This window comes from Epinephelus moara, chromosome 19, assembly GCF_006386435.1.
Source record: "Epinephelus moara isolate mb chromosome 19, YSFRI_EMoa_1.0, whole genome shotgun sequence".
Classification (NCBI taxonomy): domain Eukaryota; kingdom Metazoa; phylum Chordata; class Actinopteri; order Perciformes; family Serranidae; genus Epinephelus; species Epinephelus moara.
Genome location: NC_065524.1, coordinates 13952662 through 13973600, shown reverse-complemented (window position 1 = coordinate 13973600; position 20939 = coordinate 13952662). Strand labels below are relative to the sequence as shown.

At 41.2% G+C, this 20939-nt stretch overlaps 2 protein-coding genes across 3 annotated transcripts in view; one reads left to right on the top strand and one right to left on the bottom strand.

Annotated features, from left to right (window-relative positions):
- Positions 1-11903, top strand: part of zmp:0000000755 (phosphofurin acidic cluster sorting protein 2) — a 57598-nt gene extending 45695 nt beyond the window's left edge. Inside the window, exons 11-25 of one of the 2 annotated variants that reach the window (XM_050070512.1) lie at positions 502-585; positions 1362-1489; positions 1683-1815; positions 1910-2014; positions 3504-3610; positions 4705-4859; positions 4947-5057; positions 6049-6151; positions 6800-6832; positions 9304-9346; positions 9459-9501; positions 9720-9858; positions 9969-10192; positions 11269-11382; positions 11574-11903. In XM_050070512.1, coding sequence (XP_049926469.1) covers positions 502-585; positions 1362-1489; positions 1683-1815; positions 1910-2014; positions 3504-3610; positions 4705-4859; positions 4947-5057; positions 6049-6151; positions 6800-6832; positions 9304-9346; positions 9459-9501; positions 9720-9858; positions 9969-10192; positions 11269-11382; positions 11574-11689 — 1638 coding nt within the window. In that variant the 3' untranslated portion in view covers positions 11690-11903. The remainder of the gene's footprint in view (positions 1-501; positions 586-1361; positions 1490-1682; positions 1816-1909; positions 2015-3503; positions 3611-4704; positions 4860-4946; positions 5058-6048; positions 6152-6799; positions 6833-9303; positions 9347-9458; positions 9502-9719; positions 9859-9968; positions 10193-11268; positions 11383-11573) is intronic. The other variant, XM_050070513.1, reaches the window with a different exon arrangement.
- Positions 11904-14376: 2473 nt separating this feature from the next.
- On the bottom strand, positions 14377-18980 carry mrpl2 (mitochondrial ribosomal protein L2). The gene is made up of 8 exons (XM_050070537.1): positions 18859-18980; positions 18320-18415; positions 18058-18226; positions 15567-15708; positions 15368-15483; positions 15163-15273; positions 14782-14855; positions 14377-14699 (listed from the first exon to the last, which is right to left on the bottom strand). Exons 2-8 carry the CDS (start codon positions 18392-18394, stop codon positions 14493-14495), a joined length of 894 nt encoding a protein of 297 aa, XP_049926494.1. The 5' UTR covers positions 18395-18415; positions 18859-18980; the 3' UTR covers positions 14377-14492.
- Between the last annotated feature and the right edge of the window lie 1959 nt (positions 18981-20939).

The following is a 20939-nucleotide window of genomic DNA, read 5'->3' as shown; positions in this document are numbered from 1 at the left end:
CCATTTTAGCCTGTAATAAAACAGCCTGGAGCATTTCAGACTGCTATAGCCCTCCATTTTGCTCAATAAATGTCTCCAGTCGAAATTCATAAACGCGTCTTGCAGGCAAAATGGAAAGTCTTTGATCTAATATTGCAATAAATTAAACTAGATTTTACAAGATGCACTTAAACACTTTTAGTCAAGCAAACTGGAGCAGAGCACACAAGAGCGTCAGTTATTCTTCTGGGGGTTTAGGTGTTAGTAGGCGGCTGTACTGAAACGTATAGAAGCTTTGAGAGATATTTATACTCGCCAGCGCTGCCACCGTCTCCGAGCTCGACTGTGTGGAGCTACCACTGTGAAATTGGTCACATCCTGAGAGTGGTCAATCTTGACCTGAGCAGATGGAGCATAGCGGTCCCATAAGGAGCTGTGACATTTTGTCATTTATATTCACCAGAGGAGTGACCTCTGTGGTTAAACTGATCCAATGTGTATGCTTGTGTGTTTACCCTGCAGAGTGGTGACTTTCTGACCGTGGACAGATGTAAAGTGCAAGGGGCCCGGTATCAAGACGACAGCATCACAGACACAACCGTCGGGGTATGTGTTTGCAACAGCAGTATTTTTACTTTTTTGTTTGTTTGTTTATAGCTAAATGTCCCTTGAGCAGCATGTCTTTTTCCGATTTTCCCTACCCTCTCCACTTGAGTGCCCTTTCTTCCCATGGGTCTTAGTTGTTTTTCAAGAAAAAGCAAAGAGGGAGGGCGTATGCAAGGGCAGGCAGACCAAACAGCACAGTCATCCATTATGGATCAGTGGAGCAGACAAGGCGGCCCCATGCTAGATAAATCCTGACTGATGAGGATCGAAAGAGGGGTGTTTGTGTTTGTTGTTGTCTCTCTGTGCTGTCGGGTCACTCTAACCTTGTTCAGTTAACCCAGACTCCCCCTCTGAGCGCCGGGCTGCCGGCTCATCACACCGCTCCACTAACCCAGTTCAAACCGAATATCTAAACTGCAGGCACAGTGTTTCCCCAGCCACCTGCTAAGAGACCACGACTTTTTTTTTTTTTTCATCTCATCTGTCATGGTGGGCTCGCATCATTATCTCCAACCTCAGCAGCTCAGCTCAATTATTCACCAGGCGAGCATCTCCCTACCTCCCCACCCGCCCTAAACTCTTTCAACTCCTGCTCTTAAAATGCTGCGGATGCACCGCACACAAAAAAGGACAGAGAATGTACCAGAACTTGAGAGACACACTGATGCAGTAGCAGATGGGACATGACAGTGCCTGTGTTGTATGATAAACATCAGCATTGTCCTCTGACAGCCCTTTTGGCTCATCTTTGCTCCCCTCCCTTCTTTTTGGTCCAGGAGCCAGAGGCTGACGACAGCGGGCTGGGGCCGGGGGAGGTGAGCAGCTGGGATGTCAACACTGAACGGATGACCAGCACTGTTGGCAAGCTCTGCAAGACGGAGTCCCAAAACCACATGTCTCCCAGGTACATACATCTGGAAACATGCACACAAGATAATGTTATGTCATCATGTAAGCACACAAGTTACTCTAGATTTGTATGTTTTTTTAACGAGATTTGAAATGGGTGTTTCCCCAACAGATGTTATGAAATGTGTTACCTCCTGAGCCCTGTCTGTCATGCACTTAGAGCTCCTTGTGTTTCATCTCTTCCTCAGTAAAATGGAGAACAGGCTGCAGAGGCGTCCTCGCAGCACCTCCATGAAAGACAGACAGAACTCCAAGGCCCAGAGCGACAGGACCAGCAGCATGGAGAGCGAGTGCTCCCCTGACTCACGACTCATAGCACAGGTAAATACACTGCAGATGTAACATCAAGATGTGTTCTTTACATAATGTTCTTAGGCAATGTGCTCAGACGCTCTGCGTCTCCTTTGTCTCAAAGGTTCCCAGAAAGTCTGTCTATGACCAGCTGAACCAGATCCTCATTTCTGACGAACGCCTGCCAGAGAGCATCATCCTCATCAACACCATGGAGTGGCAAGGACAGGTGTGTGCATTTTCCATACATAACACTAAAATCATGAACTCCCTTACCTTCATCTCTTCATATATGGTAGACGCACTTGGGCCAGGCAGGACGGGGCCTGCTGCAAGCATTTCCTCACATTGCAAAGAGATTTAATAAAAAGTAAGGGTGCTCCGACAGGATTTTTGGAGCCGATCAGAGGGTCTATGTGAAGCCTTCTATTTATTGTGTAACACTTTTTTATTTATTTGGCTATTATTAACAACCTTGTACATTAAGTAAAAAATACTAAGAGACGAGAAAACTGTCTTTTTTATTGGCAGCCAACATGTGCAACATATTCCACTCTCTTACTTAGAGGCTCAACTTAAACCAGAGCAGCCCACCATGATTATTGGGAGCAGCTTAGAGCTTAACAGATAAAGCTTTCCTGTGGAATAAAATAAACTACTACTAAATGGAAATTGGAATAAAAGCTAAATGTGCACAACACACCAAGGTTAGAAGAATAAATTATACCAAGGCAACTAGTCATTTGTCAACTATTTTTTAATTTAGTCTTAGGGTGCTTTCACACCTGCCCTGTTTGGTTTGGCTCAATTGAACTCAAGTTCATTTGCCCCCTAAGTGCAGCTCATTTGGGCAGGTGTGAACACAGCAATCACACAACAAAAACAACAAGACAAAGATCTTCTTGAAGAGGTGGTCTCAGTCTGGTTACAAACAAACTCTGGTGCAGTTAGTTTGTGGCCTTGATCCGAAACAACCGCAGAGCATGTTACAGTCCTGGAGGATTATTAATGTGCACCTCCTCCTGTACTGCCTTAATATGCACAATCAGCACATCCAATGTATCAAAACAATTTTTTTTTTTAGTTGGAGCCGCGCCTCGTTTTCAAACTGTATGGTTTGCCTTAAATAAACAATGCAAACAATATAGTCCACTATGACCAGCGCTAAAATCAACCAGCGTAGTTGTCCCTCCATTGTGACAATAGAAAGTGTCACATTTATCTTCTTCAGCGTTTTGTTTACTTCCTGGATTTTTCCCGCATGGAAATTCTGACCAATCAGAAGCAGCTTTCCCCATGAAGGCATTGTATCTGGTCCGCTTGTAAATGCTGCCGTTAGAACACGAACCAAGTGATTATAAAACTTTGTAACAAAATTAATCCCTGATTCGGACCAAAGCAAGACAACTCTAGGTCTGAAAGCACCCTTAGTCCTGTGTCACTTATATTTTTTATTTTTTAGGTGCACCAATAAAAACTGTCTTGTGTGTTTGGCATCGTCCAATTGGTTCCTCTGATCAGCCTTCATAGAGACCACTGTTAAGAATGAATATGGGCAGATAAGGATCGGTGGCCAATCAGTTGGAGCACCCTCTCACCAAAGAATTATTGTTGTACCCCAGTAGCATGTTTTTCCTGCTCTCTTTCCGACCCGATCAGCCCTGCCTCTTGTATATCCATTAACCCATCATGTCCCTCTCATGTGTGTTCTTGTGCAGTATGTATCCGAGTTGCTCCATGAACAGGGCCAGCCCATTGTGTCCACCTGCTCTGCCGCCGATGTTCAGGCTGCCTTCAACACCATCGTCACACGCATCCAGAGATTGTGAGTCACATACGTACATGCATACACACGCATTGGTTGAATGACACGGGTCACCAGAAAGTGTGATCTTACTGCCTGTTGTTACTGAATACTCCTCACCAAACTATGTATGTTTACGGTGGCTTGGTGCCATAGAATTCCAGGACGCTATGGCTCAGGCTGCTGAAGAGCTCTCTGTCTGTGAATGTGCCTGTTTTCTCATGAAAAGCTGAAGTTCAGCCTTCTTCTCTCTCTTATTCTTGGATCCATCTGCTTGCCTGCCGTCTCCTCAGGATGTCATGTCAGTGGGAGACTGAGGCTGTCGCAGTCTGCTTCTCTGCTTCTGTTAAACCCGTTTTCTCTGTAATCCGGCCGAACTGCAACTGTTTCACTCTTAACACACCTGCTCCTCAGTCAACCTGTTTACTCCAGCTGGGGCCATGTCATGTGGAGCCATGCACGTCTCTGATGTTAACATGCTCGCTCTGTGCTGCCGCTGCTTTAACTTGCTGCAGGGTTTTTCCTCAAGTGATGTCACTGAGAGAAAATGGACATTTTAAAACCTACGCATACTGTAGACAGTATCTTACTTCATAAAACTTTCATATCTCAAATCCTTAAGCTTTTAGCTACAAAGTCCGTAAGTCCTTAGGCAGTGAAGTATTCCTTTAAAACAACTTAAATGTTTTACATACATTATTACTTATAAGACAAGTCATTTATAAGCCGAAATGTAATTTTTCATTTTACGTGTTTGCAGTGAGCAACCAGTCAACCCAGTTTAACTGAGCTGACTTGAGTTTCAGTGGGTTTTGGCTATTTTTTAAAGATAAAATTGGTTTTCTGTTTGTCAGTGTAGGATTAGGATCTAAAAGCTGCTGCCATATTTGGTTTGACTTCAGGAAGACTTGCAGAAACTTGCAAGTGCCTGTTATTATAAATTATAACTTGACATAATCTGGCTGTCATTAAAAAGAAAGACCGGTTTTAAAGCAGGAAAAACCCTGTTGAGATATAAATCTTCAGACAGTCATGCATTCTCTCACACGCCCCCTCTGACCCACATCTCTTTCTCTTAATTACTTATTCCTCCTCTCTATCTGAAACCCCCGCAGCTGTAACTGCAATGCTCAGACACCACCGACGATGAAGGTGGCAGTGGCAGGCGACCAGAGTTACCTCAGCACCATCCTGAGGTTCTTTGTGGAGCAGCTGGCCAACAAGACACCTGACTGGCTCAGTTACATACGCTTCCTGGTCATCCCCATAGGTAAATCATGTGCAAATATAAGCATAAAATGCTACATATGTTTTGCATTTTCTTTTACTTAAAGCTTTTCTTTGCACTCCCTCACAGGTTCTCATCCTCTGGCAAAGTATGTGGCCTCATTTGACAGCAGGTTCAACAGCATCTTTATGGACACTGCATGGAGGGAGCTGTTCTGCAGGACGGAACGGCCCGCCTCAGGTTAGGATGCATAGCTGTGGTGTGTGGCTACAAAGCAAGGCTGCGTGTCTAATGTTCAGCCAACTTGAAAGGGAAAGAAATGGGGTCAGAGCATGGGTCAGGGGCTGATGGATAGGAAGAAGAGATTTCCTCCAATTGCAAAAGACAGCCACAGCCTGCTGCAGTGTAACGAATGGCTCTAGATTATAGCACTGCTCCTCCTCCCTGTAAACTGTCTACTGCTGCTTAAGAAGACCACCAGGCTGTCAGAACTCTCACTCAGATATTTACTCCAAAGACTATCAGAGTTGCAGTTTGAAACTCTCGTAATTGTTTGCTGGCACACACATCCATGTTTAAGCTTGTATTCCCACCCCCTTTCCTTAGGTCTCACTTGTCCTGCCCAGACAAGCCCGATAATCCTCACCTATCCCCACCTAATAATTCACTTAATTTACATCCCATAGGTGCAACAGTCACACACACCATGTTAAATTCACCTCTAAAGGAGCTCCAAGCAAAACATATGAGATGATAAAACAAAAGTGCTGGGTCCTCTTCTTTTCCCTTCACTCTTTTATCCTTGACATAAGCTGCTATCACAACACAAAAAGCAGAGTTTGGATAAGAATTGCTGTGAGTGCTTTCTTTCACAAGGAGGTTAGTTTAAACTGCAGAGAGGCAATAGGTATAAGTTGACATTAAAAATCAGCCTGTGTATCCACATTTCAAGCTGGCAAAAATGTATGCTGAGCCCACAGGCCTCCAGCTTGACACACAATTCATCTTGTGTGTCGTATGGCTGACTTCACCCACATTTTAATGACATTTTACACTCAGCAGCCCCTCCCTGCCATCCACCTCCTTAATTCAGTGGAATGAAAATGATTAATGCACAGTCTTCCAGCGATCTGCTGTATGTGAAAATTAGCATTTGCATCAATTGTCTTGCAGCTTGTTAGTCAGACATGAAAGAGGAGAGGCGTGTTGTTAACAATCTGTCTCCCCGCAGACAACATTGATGTAGCAGGACGAGTGGTTCAGTATCTGGTCGGTGCCAACGTGTCCCACCAGTTCCCCATCTCAGAAGCAATGCTCACCTACAAACAGAAGAGGTAAAGTAGCTTTGATGATTTAAGTTTGAGTACACTCATGCACTGCATATGTTTATGTGTGTATGCATGTATGTTCTTGTGCATTTCTGTGCTTGTAAGCATGATGTCTAACCTGGACGGCTGATACTAATGTTCAGAATGTCTGTTTTCTCAATTAAAGTGAGCCTTAGAACAAATATAGCTTCAGATGATCATCAGTTACTGCATGAGGAAGATGTTAAAATGCATATGCATGCAAGCAGGCACATACATTAAACACACACCCACAAGTTGCTTTGATGTGTGATGATAATGATCCTTAGTGAACTGTCACTGTAGAGTCGCATCTGTTTATTCTGACATAAATGAGTCCAGGATACACAGGTCCATTTCAACAGTAACACTGTTTGATAAAAGGTTACGACTGATTATAACGCACGGGTTCAGTTGTCAGATCAGCACAAGTCTCTGCATCTACAAAGTCCAGCGTCTACCCAGTCAGTCGGCTGCATTTCTGTGTGCATTTGTTGGTTGTCTCTCTGAGGTTTGACCAAACCCTTCCCCTCTTTGTAAGAACGGCTTCCTATTGGTCAGAAGGTACCAAATACAACACAGTTTTAACGCTGTCGCATTCCTTCTTCCCCCTTTCCCTTTTGATTTGCATTCAAGGAAAAGAAGTTTGTATTTTGATTTTTACATCAGGTATCTAATTCAACTCTTTTTGTTTTGTTTTGAACCTCCTGATTCTCTCTCCTCCATTTGGCTTGAGCTCCTTGCTGTGTCTTAACATTTCCCTTTTCACACTCGATACTCACTGTAACTTCACTTTGCACTCTGTCCTGACTTGTGTCTTTGGTTTGGTGTGACCTTTTTTGATTCTTACTCTGTCCTCTGTGTTGTTGCCGTGAAGATTTGCCTAACAACCTTTAAAACAACCCTAAATATTTACACAGTGGAAATGGTTTTCTGACTCACACATCCAGCAATATTAAAGCTTTGTTAAATGAATAGAAGTCCTTTAGAGTGACCCACAGGCAAAGTTTGTTACAGATTTTATGTTGACTTGAGAGTGAGCTGCCCGAGTCTCAGGACGTGTATTAATCTACCCACAGGAGTGGCTACATGTCAAAAGACAAAACAATAACGCCTGTAATGTGAATCTGATATTTCCCACTCTTTCTAAACTGCATTAATACAGCTAACTATGAAACATATTTCTGCATGTATGCATATATTAATAGAACAAAGTAATACCTACATTTACAAAGGATCGGCAGTAAAGTTTAAGTTATGGTTTGTCTCCTTATAAATGTTATTTTGTGAGATATGTGTTCACTTCCTGTTTGGACTGTTGATTGCTTTTGAATGGACAGCAATGCAGATATATCCCATCACTGATTTATGCACTACTTAAGTCTTTACTTATTAAGATTTCTTCATTTTAATGGTGCAGCCAGAGTTATTAAATCATGTGGCTGAAACTAGCGAGTTGTTACTAAGATGTTAGGATGTGAGAAGCTGCTGCAGTTCAGTGCTTGTGTGCTTTGTTCAAGTGGTAGTGTTGCTTTGCAGAATCTTTACCTTGAAATGTGTAACATCACTGAAATATAATCATAGACTCCATAAAAGAAATGGACGTAGCCACAGTGATGTCACCAAATGGTTTGTCGACTATCGTTTTGAAGACTTGAGTTTGGCATTTTGGGTGTTGCAGTCTTTTTTTCTCTGTGTGGATCGACAGGCTGCTGTGGTAGCTACTTTAGCTATTTGTCAATCACAATGTTGCCACGCCCTAAAGCATAACCTGCTTTATCGCCTGATTTACTCTAAATGGTGCCATAATTTACAAATGGACATTGTGCTGTATTGAAGAAGATGTGAAACTAGTGATAGACACCATGGACTTGTGTACAATCAGACCTCTTTTTGCGACTAGTGGCGTCGCCCCCTGCTGGCCACTAGAAGTGAGCTGCCCAAGGTTTAAGGCATATAGGCATTGACTTCACTTTTCAGATCTGGAGGCTCCTTCCTCTTCTTCTACACAGTTTATGGAAATAATATAGCTCTAAAATTGCTGGGGATTGCACAGTATACCTTGTGATATAAACTATGATATTACTTTATTATTATTATTATTATTATTTTGTCTGATACATGCCTTGCCCTTGCTGTTAGGCATCATTTGATTGGTCACTGGAATCTGTAGGCAGGCAAATGAGGTTTATTGGACTAGTGCTGCTGTTTTACTCTGCATGGTTGAAGCGGGAAAGTGTGACAAGATGAGTGCAGAATAAAGTGCGAACACCAGAAAGGAACTGATGCCTAAAAAAATAGCACGTCAGCCATCTGGCAGTATTTTGGATACAGGAGAGATGATGTGGCAAAAGTACAGGTACTGTACAGGTACAGTCTGAGTCAAGAACTGAGTAGCTGATACTTTAATATCTGTTTATGTATCACAAGTAATATAGTTATTGTGGTATTCAACAACGATTTCACATATGGCATATTTTCTGCATATCATGCAGCCCCATGGGGGAATCATAGTCCAGAATCTGAGCTGGAACAGGATCCGGCAGCGTTCCTCATCGTCTTGCTGTTTGCTTTGGGTGCAGTCTATTTTGCAGGCTCATGAAAGACTGGGAGAGAATGACCAGCTAGTTTAGCTGCATGTTAGAGCAGGTTGCAGAAAGATATCGGGTTGCATTTTTGAATCGGTGTAACCTATGTGTGTATTAACCTTTAAGTGACAATGACTGCTGTACTGTTTTTTTTTCCTATCTTTGTTAAGGCATGTGTTGTTGAACCAGTGATATGCTCAACACTTCTTAGTAGAAGTGAAAAGAAGCCGCACGGTTAATACGGGCCGGGCCCAAACTTTAGTCCCATACATAAAAATAGCTCCTAGTACTGGCTGATAAGAAAGACCCCGTCTTCTTTTGGTTGTAAGGAGCGATCCTCCCATTCATCTCATTATAACATGATCCCAAGATGACCCCATTTCACACCAGTCAGTCATGTGCCATTTCTGCTGCGATGGGACATGGTGCAGGTCATGCCACAGCCATCTTCCCTCCAGGACCATTGAGTGTTCATGTGCACCTCTGGAGTGTTGAAGTGTTAAAAAAGCCACTTCTGGTCAAACTCACATTCTCTTTACTCTCTGTTTACAGCCCTGATGAGGACTCCTGTCAGAAATTTGTGCCATTTATTGGGGTAAGATTCTTATTTTCTTTTTGCCTTTGCAAACATGGCAGACAGAATTGTTGCTTCCTTTGATGTTTAATTTAGTTTCACACTGAACCTTTCACTCTTTTTATTCCTGCAGGTTGTGAAAGTTGGAATTGTGGAGCAAAGTTTGTCAACTTCAGGTAAGGACAGGCTTTTGTCAGTCTATCATAGTGTTTTGTCAGGTTGGTGTGTTCAACATTTTACTGTTGATTTTATGTGCTGAGACAGAAACGTAACTGAAGAGATGTCACTCACTGGATACAGATTCAGATCAGGAAAGAGGAAAATGACCCAATATTATTTTATTTATTAACTTAATTATTAACTTTAATTTGTTACTTTCACCCTTAATTTGCAGTGGACTCAGATGACGCAATGGGGGTCAACACGAGCATCTTGTCCTCCCCAACGCCCCCATCGGCTGGTCCGTATGGGAAGGAAATCGGGGGCACTCCCCCACAGTCTCCCTCCGTGTCCACCGCCCTCTCTGGAGCTGGGTACGACAACAGATACTTTTTTCTTTCTCACTACTAGTTGTGCTGAACAAGTGATGTACACAAAAAGAGGTTTCTGTAGTGTTTCTGACTTTGCCTGTTTTCCCCTGCAGCTCTCCATGTTCGGGCAGCGAGGTGATGGGGCTCCAGGTGGACTACTGGACGTGGCAAGGCCCAGAGAAGAAGAAGGAGGGAGAGAAGAGAGACGTGGGACTGAAGAACACCCTGAAGAGTAATTTCCGTTCACTGCAAGTCAGCCGCCTGCCTTGTGGAGGGGAGCTCACCCCTCCACCCAGCATGGCCATGACTGTGGTCACCAAGGAGAAGAACAAGAAAGGTACGCTTTGGAATCAAAGCACATGACAAACATCATACCTGATAGCCACAATATAATATATTCTATACAGGAACGCAGTAGTGTAGTCTTGGGTATACACTGTATACATTAAAAATGCGCAAGGATACATAACAACATCGTTTAGTGACAGAACTTGCACCTTAAGTATTTGTTTTCACGAGATGTGACAGCAAAATGAACACGCAGAGACTTTCGTCGTCTTTCCTCGCTCTCACCCTGCAGAGCTGAGTGCGTAGCCTTGGTTCAACAGAGAGAGTGATGGTGTGTGCGCTCAGAGCAGACAGATGTTGGTGATCAGAGCAGAGAGGAAATTAGCAGTAAAGTTGTCAAGTTGTAGTAAATGTACAGTGAAGGTTTCAGTTTGTCCATGAATAAATAAAGTCCCCATGTCTTGCTTCCAAACTGCTGGGTAAAGGGAAGCTGGTTCGCATCAACCTTGGCCCTGGAGGCAAACGAAATCTAGTTACCTAGTTGCCTTATGAAGCATGGTCAGTGGTCGCTTCCTATACAGGAGGGGCTTTGAGTTTGACTGTGAGCTAGACCCGACCTACCAATTAATATTGCATACCTTTACATTTTTTTTATTTAGAGCAATATTGAAGGCATAGTTACATTTGTCAGTTTTTAAGACAGCTGCTATCACTCATCACCAGAACGTCATCTATCCCAGCATACGAAACACACACAGCAAACTAGACTGCAAAACTGCCAGAGAGAGGTCGAAAGAATACTCCCCAGATTTAGCACTGCACTTCTGTGACATTGTTGGACTCACAATGGAGAGATTATTCAAAAAAAGGATGAAAATCATTGCAGCAGAACCAGATATATCATCTTTTTTATTCCAAAACCTGGTGCCCTCAATACCCATAATGCAAAGCTCCCTCTGGGGCCACAAAAGCCTTTAGCTTTCTCCCACATATGCAGTAGCACTCTTCAAGACCTTTAAACACACTTTGATGTGTAAAATTGGTGGACTTTCCCTTTAACAGCAACAAAAAAAAAAAAAAAAGTGTGAGGAAAGTGTTTTTATGCCTCCTTGTTTCTGTCTCCAGTGATTTTTCTCAGCAAGAAGCCCAAGGAGAAAGAGCTGGACTCTAAGAGCCAAGTGATTGATGGCATCAGCAGGTTGATCTGCACAGCCAAGCACCAGCACACCATGCTGAGAGGTAAGGCTGAGGCTGTACTGCCACCTGGTGTCCGGATAATTTGATGTATTAAATAATGTCAGTCGAGTAAACAAAGAATTATCTCTGTAACAGCTGTCTGTGCAGATTGTCTGCAGCACCTGTTAAGAGATCTTTAATGTGTTATAATTAATTTATTTGTGGATTTAACAATCGTCCTTTTTTGTCCTTAGTCACTATTGATGGAGTGGAGTGGAATGATGTGAAGTTTTTCCAGCTCGCTGCCCAGTGGCCAACACATGTCAAGCACTTCCCAGTGGGAATCTTTGGTTACACTAAGCCCGTGTGACCTTGGCCACCACCCACTCCGCCACCACCAGACTCTCCGCTGCACTTGTCTCACCGAGAGGCTTCAGAGAATTAGAGGAAAAAGCCGATGGGCCCCCGGCAGTTATAGTTTTCCTGTGGAAATCTTACTGACTCACAACCACGTGTTCAACACACAGATTTCATGTCGTCAGTTGGATGTTTTTGATGTTGTTGGGTGTTGTTGTTGTTTTTTACACACTACAAAAAGAACAAGTACTATTTTGTAAGATTTGTGCTACCGCCTCGGAGGTATTTTGAGGTTTTTGACAATTTGCCACATTTCGATAATGGCAGCTGTGTTTGCACTTTGTTTTTGTTAACATTTTATTATTTCTGTGAAATCCTACATTTATTGTTACTCTATAGACAATGGAGGAGTGTGATGGTGATGTGCAGTGGCGTGTGTGAGATCGTTTGAGACCGTGTTTGTGTTTGTTGTTGAAAGTTGGAATATTGCTGTGAATCTAGATGGAATCCTTCTCTTCTAACTCAGTGCTCAGTTTTCTTACTCGTCCCTTTACTTTCTCAAAAAAGGTAAATTTTTATAGGAAGAAACAGAAACGTTCTGTTTTGCCTCGTTGCTTTGAAGCACACTGTGTACCTAAAGCAAATAAAACAACATCTAAAGCAAGGTATTTCTGAAGGTAGCTATAAGGAATGTAGCTATGGAGCATTTGTAACATGTTCATCAATCAGTTCATTATGAAAAGTGCTGAAGATTTTGCATGGATGTTAGAGTACATTCAGAGTGTACGGTAACATCTACCTAGAAGCAGGGTAACGTGGCACCACAAAACATATTTCAACTATCAACAGCTGAATGCCAAATTTAGTTGTGACTGTATGAACTGTCGTATCGTTTCAAGGTCCTGAATTGTTTTTCAGTTTCCCAGCCTCCCCCGTGTTCAGCTTGATGTACTGGCTTACCTGAGAGCGCGTCTCACAGACCTGCAGTAACTTAGCAGATACTGGGTTTCTCCAGATGTGCAGTGATGTGCCAAAGTCAAGTTTGTTTTACAGTGTAACCACCAGAGCTCTTGGCTTGGCCAAACTTCATAGTATGTTAAACTGAGAACTAAAATCGTACACTTGATGTATCTGTGGTCCCTTTGGAGATCAGTATTTAGATTACTGAGATGTTAGCTTTGATAAATTTACCAGTTAGTGCTCCACATTTGGCCAAATATAATCCCAGTAAGCATTTACAAGACGTGTGCACATCCTAACCAAGCAATTACCATTGTGTCCTTTATAACAGTGTCACCGTGGCTGGACGTGCAAGTAATGCCTAACCTAATCAGACTGGTCATGCAGTATTGTGTTGGCCTGTGGTGGGAAAATTACTAATGAGCTGGACTTGAAACATGCTTTGACAGTCGTGTCGAGCGCATTGCAAGTATTGAATTACTTTTAAAACATGATGAAAAGTGTACGGAGTCTTGCCAGATGTCCAAGTCACTGCCTGTGTGTGTCTGTGTAGGTGTGCTATATGTTCGATGGTACTCCCTGAATAGCGTTACGTGAAACTTTTGCAATAGGAAACCTTTGGACAAAGGGCCTTCTGTATGAGATAGTCGTTGCTTTTTATAAAGTGAAGATTTACAAGCTTTGATTGGCTGGCTTTTTTAGTAATGTATATAAATATAATAAACAAAATGTTATTATTGTGAATCGCAAATCCCTGCCCTCCCACGGAAAATTAAAAAGCACAAATAGCTTACCTTTATTTCTTGACATAAATGCCAAATATATTTCCAGAACTCATAACTATGAAGTCGACTTGTACAATGCAAACACTATTAGGTATGTAACTTCTCATACATTTCCCTCACTTTGTAATGCACTTTCATGTGGGTTTTATACATATTTTAGGTCAAATTGGGACACCCTTTGTTTTTGAGGTGAAGTGTTAAGAGGTGTTATATTTGAAATGTAAACCACTACCTATAGTCAAGAGAAGGCAGGATGTTTCCGCAGGGATGTTTATGTCGAAGCGCCCTGTGAGGTCTGATAAACCATCATGGCTGTCTGTTACTTTGTTTTGCCACTTGATGTTGAGAAGCCTACTTTGCAGCTCCCACCGTACGTGTCTGCCTGTGACTATACAGTCTCCTGTCTCCTGCTTCTTGAAGGGTTCACTATCTTCTTTTTGTTGGGAGACCAACTGGCCCTCATGGATGTGTAAACTCGGGCTGTGAAGTGTTAGCCAAGGCAGAGTTGTTTGAGGGAATTTGTCATGAGATTTCGCCTTTTACATACTGAACGGGCATAATGACAAGTGTATTTCAATGTAGTTGACCTCGACTTTTTTTTTTTTTTTTTGCCCTAAATCTAGAGGTAGCATGGGGGTGTTTTACAAGACTGGATCAATGAGCAGGCATGCTCACTTTGTCACCACAATTTTAGCACAGCAAAAAAATTAACTCCTAACACCAGTGTTAGTTTTTCATTAATGGTCAAACTGCAATTACAACATGCCATCTCATTGCTCCTGTTACTTGAAATGCCGCCCAGTGTCTTTGCACAAACCCTATTTTAAATGACATGACAGTATTTTTAAATTTACCACTAAAAAAAAATATGGATTACTCTGCATGTTTTACTATAGATGTAAATATGTTTTGGATTTTTATATTGTTTTGTTTCTTTCCATGCTCTCACAAGCAGTTGTGTTTAATAAAATTTTTAATCTTCTGTACAAACAGTTTGTCTTTATTCATATTATAGCTCCAACTACAATAACATTACAATATTCTCCAGTCCTGAACACGTCCCATGTGTTATCAAGACGAGACTGAGGGCAGGTTGACGTAAACCTTCATCGGAGGCAGCGGTTTGATCTTGCGTCCTGCCCAGCCTCCCTTTCTCTGCCACAAGCCGCTCGAAGGGCGCCTGCCAAGCCAGCGGTTGCGACCAGCTTTGCCAATGATGCGTTTATTGTGGTCGATGTTGGACACACGTCCAACTGTTACCATGCAGGTCTCCAATACCTGTGTGTCCAGATGACAACATTGAGTTTAAAGCAGAATGTTTTATCACTGCAGGTAAAATCTCTATCCAGATAAACCTCACCTGAACCTGCTGCTTCGATGGAAGCTGGACGATTGCTGTTCCGTTGACTTTACGGAGCAAAACGCCACTTGTGCCTGAAAACAAAATGAACCACAATATTTGGTTTAGGTGTTATGAATCGACAAATTTTACAGCAGCCATTACCTTGTTCCGAATGCCCGAGGCTTTCAGGCAACATTACATGAAATGAACAATCGTGAAAGTGTAACAAGGATGCACGATAACAGAGCAGATAAGAATTTAAGTGGACTTTAAAATTATGACATCACTATTTTATGACATTTTTAAAGACTAGTTAGTTGAAAAAATATTCAGTAATATCAGTCAGCATCAAAAGCAAGAATCTAAAATCCCTAAAATGACATGCAAGTAATCTATTACCTGCAGCACGAATGTACTGGGCTCCCTTCCCTGGTTGTGTCTCCAGGTTGTTCACCAGTGTCCCCACAGGAAGTGCTCCCAGCGGGTAGGCGTCACCCTCATTGGCTGAGACTGCAAAGTACAACAAAAGGACGCAGTTTGATTTGTGTTCGGTACAGATTATTGTTTGGAAGCTCTGGATGAAAATCCAGGGTGACTCTCACACCTGCCATGCGTCCAATAACTGCAGATGTTTTAATGACGTCTCCGGTCTGCATGTTCTCTGTAGCAATGATCCATCTTTTCCGGTTGCCTCCAGCTACCAGAGCGATGTCAGCAGACCTGTGTCAAACAGATTATGATGATTATCATGACTTTAAATACACATGTTAATCAGACTCCTGTGTGTTGGAAGCTGATCTCACCTGCATGGGTCGTACCGCACTTCAACCACCTTCTCATCAAATGGCTGGGACTCTTTGTTTTCTTCGTAGCGCAGCCGCTGAAAGTCTACCCACCGGTATTTCTGTTTGTGGCCGCCACCAATACCGTGTGTCCGTATCTTTCCTGTACGGCAGAGACAGCTGTTATAAAAGCAAATACATCACTAAATGCTGTCAACAGCTCAACCCGAGGCTGAACTTGACTTCTGATTGACAACTTAAGTAGAGGCCTGAGGGGAAATTATTATTAGGTGATTCTCATAAAACGATTTAACAGGTGCTCGATTTAATATTTGAAACCAGGCCTGCAACGACTGATTACTCATGATGATTCATTATTAATTATTCTGCCTATTATTTAGTCAGCTGATTAATTCATAACTTTGTCTATAAAATGTCAGAAATGGTTACAAAAAAATGTCCATCAGTGTGTCTTATGGCCCAAGGAAAAAAATTGAATTGCTTTTGTCTGACACAAAACAAATTCAAATTGCTTTTTTAGCTCCATTTCAAACCTGTTTAAGTTTTATGAACATTTTACTCTATTAAATAATTGTACACAAGGTTGTACAGGTTTACAGCAAAGGCTGTTTTACATCGTCTTATCCAGTTGTTCTCAACCAGATGTCCTTGAGGGAGTTCCAGGGGGGCTCCAGAAAAACGGGGAATAGTTTATTTTCACTATTTAATTCAGTATTGAAGTGAGTCCTGCGTGAGTACGAGTCATAATAGGGACGTGTGCATTTTGTCAACTGGTCAATTAAATGTTGCTACCCTTGCTAATCAGCACCAGAACTACTAGTCACTTAAACTGAGTGTGTGTGTATCTGTATTCATGTGTGTTTGAATGGAGATGAGTTAGGACGTTAAAGACACAGAAAATAAATGTTATTTTGTTAATTGAGTGGTCATGTTTTGTAGGATAATGTGCAATATGCATAATGAACCATGCCACACATTTCAGCAGCATTTAAAATACAATTTGTTTGTTCAACACTTCATTAACGATTTCTAATGGTTCTTATAATATACGCAATTTTTTTTCAGACAATGTTTAACCTTATGGATTAAATTGTGCTCAATTTTGACTGTTTGAGTGTTTTCTTACTTTTAGACTAGTTGACTTGTCAAATTTTTAAATTGTGGGAAATTTGTCGCTGGGAACATCCCCAGTTGACAACTACGAAATTCTGGTTTTAATTATATCAAAGCGGGGTCCTGCTTGTCGGCCCTAAAGTAAAAAGAGAAATGCTGTTTAATAATCTGGGTAATTTAACTCCCTGGATTAAATCTGAGGTCACAAGTCTTGGTGTGATCCTTGGTTCAGATCTAAGCTCCAAGTCCCGCTTTAACAAGGCGACGGAAACATAATTTATCCACCTCAGACACATAGCCAAGGTATGGCCATTTCTAAATGAAAAAAATGCAGAGAAATCGATTCATGCCTTTATTTCAAACCGCCTCGACTACTGTAACGCACTTTTTACAGGCCTCCCATAAAAACACCACTGAGAGACTTCAGCTCATTCAAAACTCTGCACCTCGGCTATTAACCAGAACCAAGAGGAGAGAGCACATCAGGCCAGTCTCAGCTGCTCTGCACTGACTTCCTGTTACATTTATAATTGATTTTAAGCTCTTCCTCCTTGTATACAAAACCCTACATGGGCTGGGACCGAGCTACAATGCTAACTCCCTTGTTAACTATTTGCCTCCAAGAACACTGCGATCATCTGCTGCTGGATTACTGGAGGTTTCCAGTAACAGCCGGAAGAAGATCGGGGACACAGCCTTTGTCAATTACGCCCCAAAGCTATGGAACACACTACCTATAGATATCAGAGAAGGAGCTCACTAAATATTTAGAAAGCTAAACATGTATCTGTTCACTTTAGCCTTTAACTAGCTCTGACTTCCTGATACAGGTCTGAAACTCTTCCTTTTTACGCTTATACTTTCTATTTAAGCTTCACGCTGCTGCAACTCTTTAAAATCATACTTGATTTGATGATTTACAGTTTTACAACTCCATGATTTTATGAATCAGTTCTATTTTGTTCATTGTATTTTCATGTCAAGCACTCAGTGCTTATACTGCCCCTATTGTAATCCACTTTGTACTGCATTTCTTGTATGAAAGGTGCTGTATAAATAGTTTGTAATTATCATCATCATCATCATCATTATTATTATCATTATTATTACTATTACTGTTGAGATAAAAAAAAAAAAAAAAAAGGTTGAGATCCACTGGTCAAATTGAACCTGGACTGGAGTAACACTGACTGTGCCAGATTTTAAAACTGCCCACAAATACCCAGAATGCAAAGCTTCCTCTGGGGCCACATAAGCCGTTATACAACTCCGAGTCTGGGTGTACAGTTGAGCCAACTTAGACCCCATACTCCCCCAGAATTGCTTGTAAACTCACAGTTGTTCATTATATTATTCTACTGTTGACCACAGTGTTTACCTGTGTGATCTCTGCCTCCTGTCTTCCTCATCCCTATAGCCCTGATGGTGTACTTCTCCCTCTGCTTCCAGTATCTCTTGTTCTGCTCCAGAGAGGCTGTGGTGAGGAAGCCTCTCCACTGTCCCACTGCACTGGGCACCTGAGCTCCCAGCTTGGCCTGAACAACCGCCTGTCAACACAACAAGCATTGCAGACTGTTTAGTAGCTGAGATGTTGTGATGATTCAGATCTCCAGTGTGCATGTAAGGCAGTGGATGTTTACCTGAGAGGAGAGCAGGGCAGGCTGGGAAAGAGTCAGGGAGCGCAGGGCTCGAGTTAGACACGACACCGCCATCATAACAGCTTCCTCCTGACAGAGCTGGAGAGAAGAGGAGACAGTTTGACAGCCGGTAGTTATGTGGCTGCAGTTAATCTGTCTTTCCCACTACCTGGTGTACAACATTAGCTCGACTGTATCCAATACAGTCTACATACTTCTGCTTTTAATCCCGCTTAGTCTCATGTCTAACTATAACTAAAGGGTTAAAATGAATAAAAATCGACAATATATCATTACCTGCTGCGTTTCAGATGTATTTCTGGCTCAAATATGCCGGTACTATCACCCTAACTATGCAGTAACCTTACCAAATGGCAAGTAAACGTGAGCTAACGCTACTTTCGCTTGAACCAAGTGAGACTAAACGGGCTCAAAAATACATCTTCCTTTATTTTATATTTTGAGTAAACTAAGCCGAATTGTCCGTTTGTCTCTTGACTAATTTGTGATATAACCCAGAGTGACAGTAATATTACACCAACCTTTATATTTGACTTATTTCATCACAAGCTTCCTGTCGGCGTCCTTCACAGTCCTGCACGCCGCGTCGCGCACTGATGACGTATAATTCGGGCGCTGCGGTATTTTCATATTTACTGAAAACCACACTTTACAGGTTAAAGTTGACCATTTATAATATGTTATTTTTCCTGGCATACAGGGTATGTATGTCAGACTTTCATAGCACACACAGCACAGTAATATTAGCTAGATATATCGGCTTCTTTATTCTCTAACAGCTGGTTTCAATTTCGCCTCTAGGTGGCAGAATTACCCTCTTACATATTAATGTAACTGTGGGTGCTTTGCCATAAACACTATTCATTGTCTCTCACTAATCTAATTTCAACACTTTCACTTTTCGCGAGGCGCGTGTATTAAAGCAGTTTGTCATCTCATCGCTCAGATGTTCGCTTTTTACAGATTCATAAACAACAAAAATGTTGATTCACACTTTCAAAACTTAATACTGTCATTATGTGTAAACATAAAGTCTAGAAACAAAGAATACGGCTTGATATTACGTGCAAGTGTGTGGTGCTGTGGATAATATGGCGCGATGACTATTAATAAACATGTCACAAGACAAGAATACACTGCAAGCCCTCTTTGTAGTTTGTAAATAAACTAAATAGAAACAGCTTCTAGTCCGTAATAATTGTCTAAGTTCATTATCACAGTTAGTTTACTTGCTTACTTTATACTTATAATGAAAATAGATCATTTTCTGTCGTTATGTGTCACATAGATAACACATAATGACATATAAATAATTATATGACACATAATGACAGAAAATGATCTATTTTCTGTCATGTGTCATATAAATAATTATGAAACACTAGCAACATTTTTATTTTTTCATTGTTTTTAGCTGTGAAAGGAGAAAGCAAGATTTGTCATATCATTTTCCTTAGGGAAGGATTAAGTGTTTGTATAAATATTTGGAGCACTGGAATTATATTGAACTGGTAGAATTACTATAATTTGTTAGTGTTCACAAGTTAACCACCAGATGTCACTATGCGCTCTTTGGTTTCTTTTATGTGGCGGGATTTATAGGCTATTATAGTGTAATAGTCTGTCTTTAAATGTTAGAATTAAGTCATCTTCTGTTTTTCTGATGCAGTCCCCTCTAATGTCGTATTGCTTCTTAAATGTGAATTGAGTATTGAGTATCTGAATTGACTTTACTACCTGTGGATCCTGTTGTTGGTCGGAGATGTTTCTCTAACAAGAGATAATAACTGTGCTATACGTGCTTTATTTCAAAAAGAAATAGTCTCTCCTCTAAATGTTGTTACCTAGTGGAAAAGCCTCACTTCAGACGTGGTCTGGAAGAAAATCTGGTGCCCACCTTTTAAATATCTTATGACGAATAAGATTAAGGAAGTGACTTTTAACGCGATTCATCGTTTTTATCCCACCAAGGTATTTCTACAAAGATAGGTCAATGTTGTGGACTGCTCATTTTGCCAGCTGATTCCAGAAGATTTGTGCCATCTATTTTGTCCCCATTAATGTATTTTTTTTATTTTATTTTACTTTATTACATTTAATTTAATTTTATTTTATTTTAATTTATTTTAATGTATTTTATTTTATCTATTGGCAAGCTGTCTTTTATTTCCCAGTATACTGATTGAGAATTTTCCTTTTTTGTGAAATTGTATTGTTTGGCTTTTTTACTCACTCCTCTACCAAAGCATATCAGTACTATAATATCTATTTAATTCTATTTCATTACTTAAAAAAAAAACTCATATTCCTAAATCTAAATTTTCCAGTCATATACCTGCTTTTTAAAATTTGTCACCTACATAACATTTCATAAGTTGATGTATGAATACTGTTACTGCTCTGATCCCCTGCATTCATCTTCTGTCATGGCCACAGTAACATTTACATATATTTGCTAAATAAAAATATTTATTATTTGAGACACCAATAATATTAGATAGATAGATAGATAGATAGATAGATAGATAGATAGATAGATAGACAGACTGGCAAAGTGTGGCAAACAAAACATGACGTCACTATAATTAAATTCAGCCGCAGA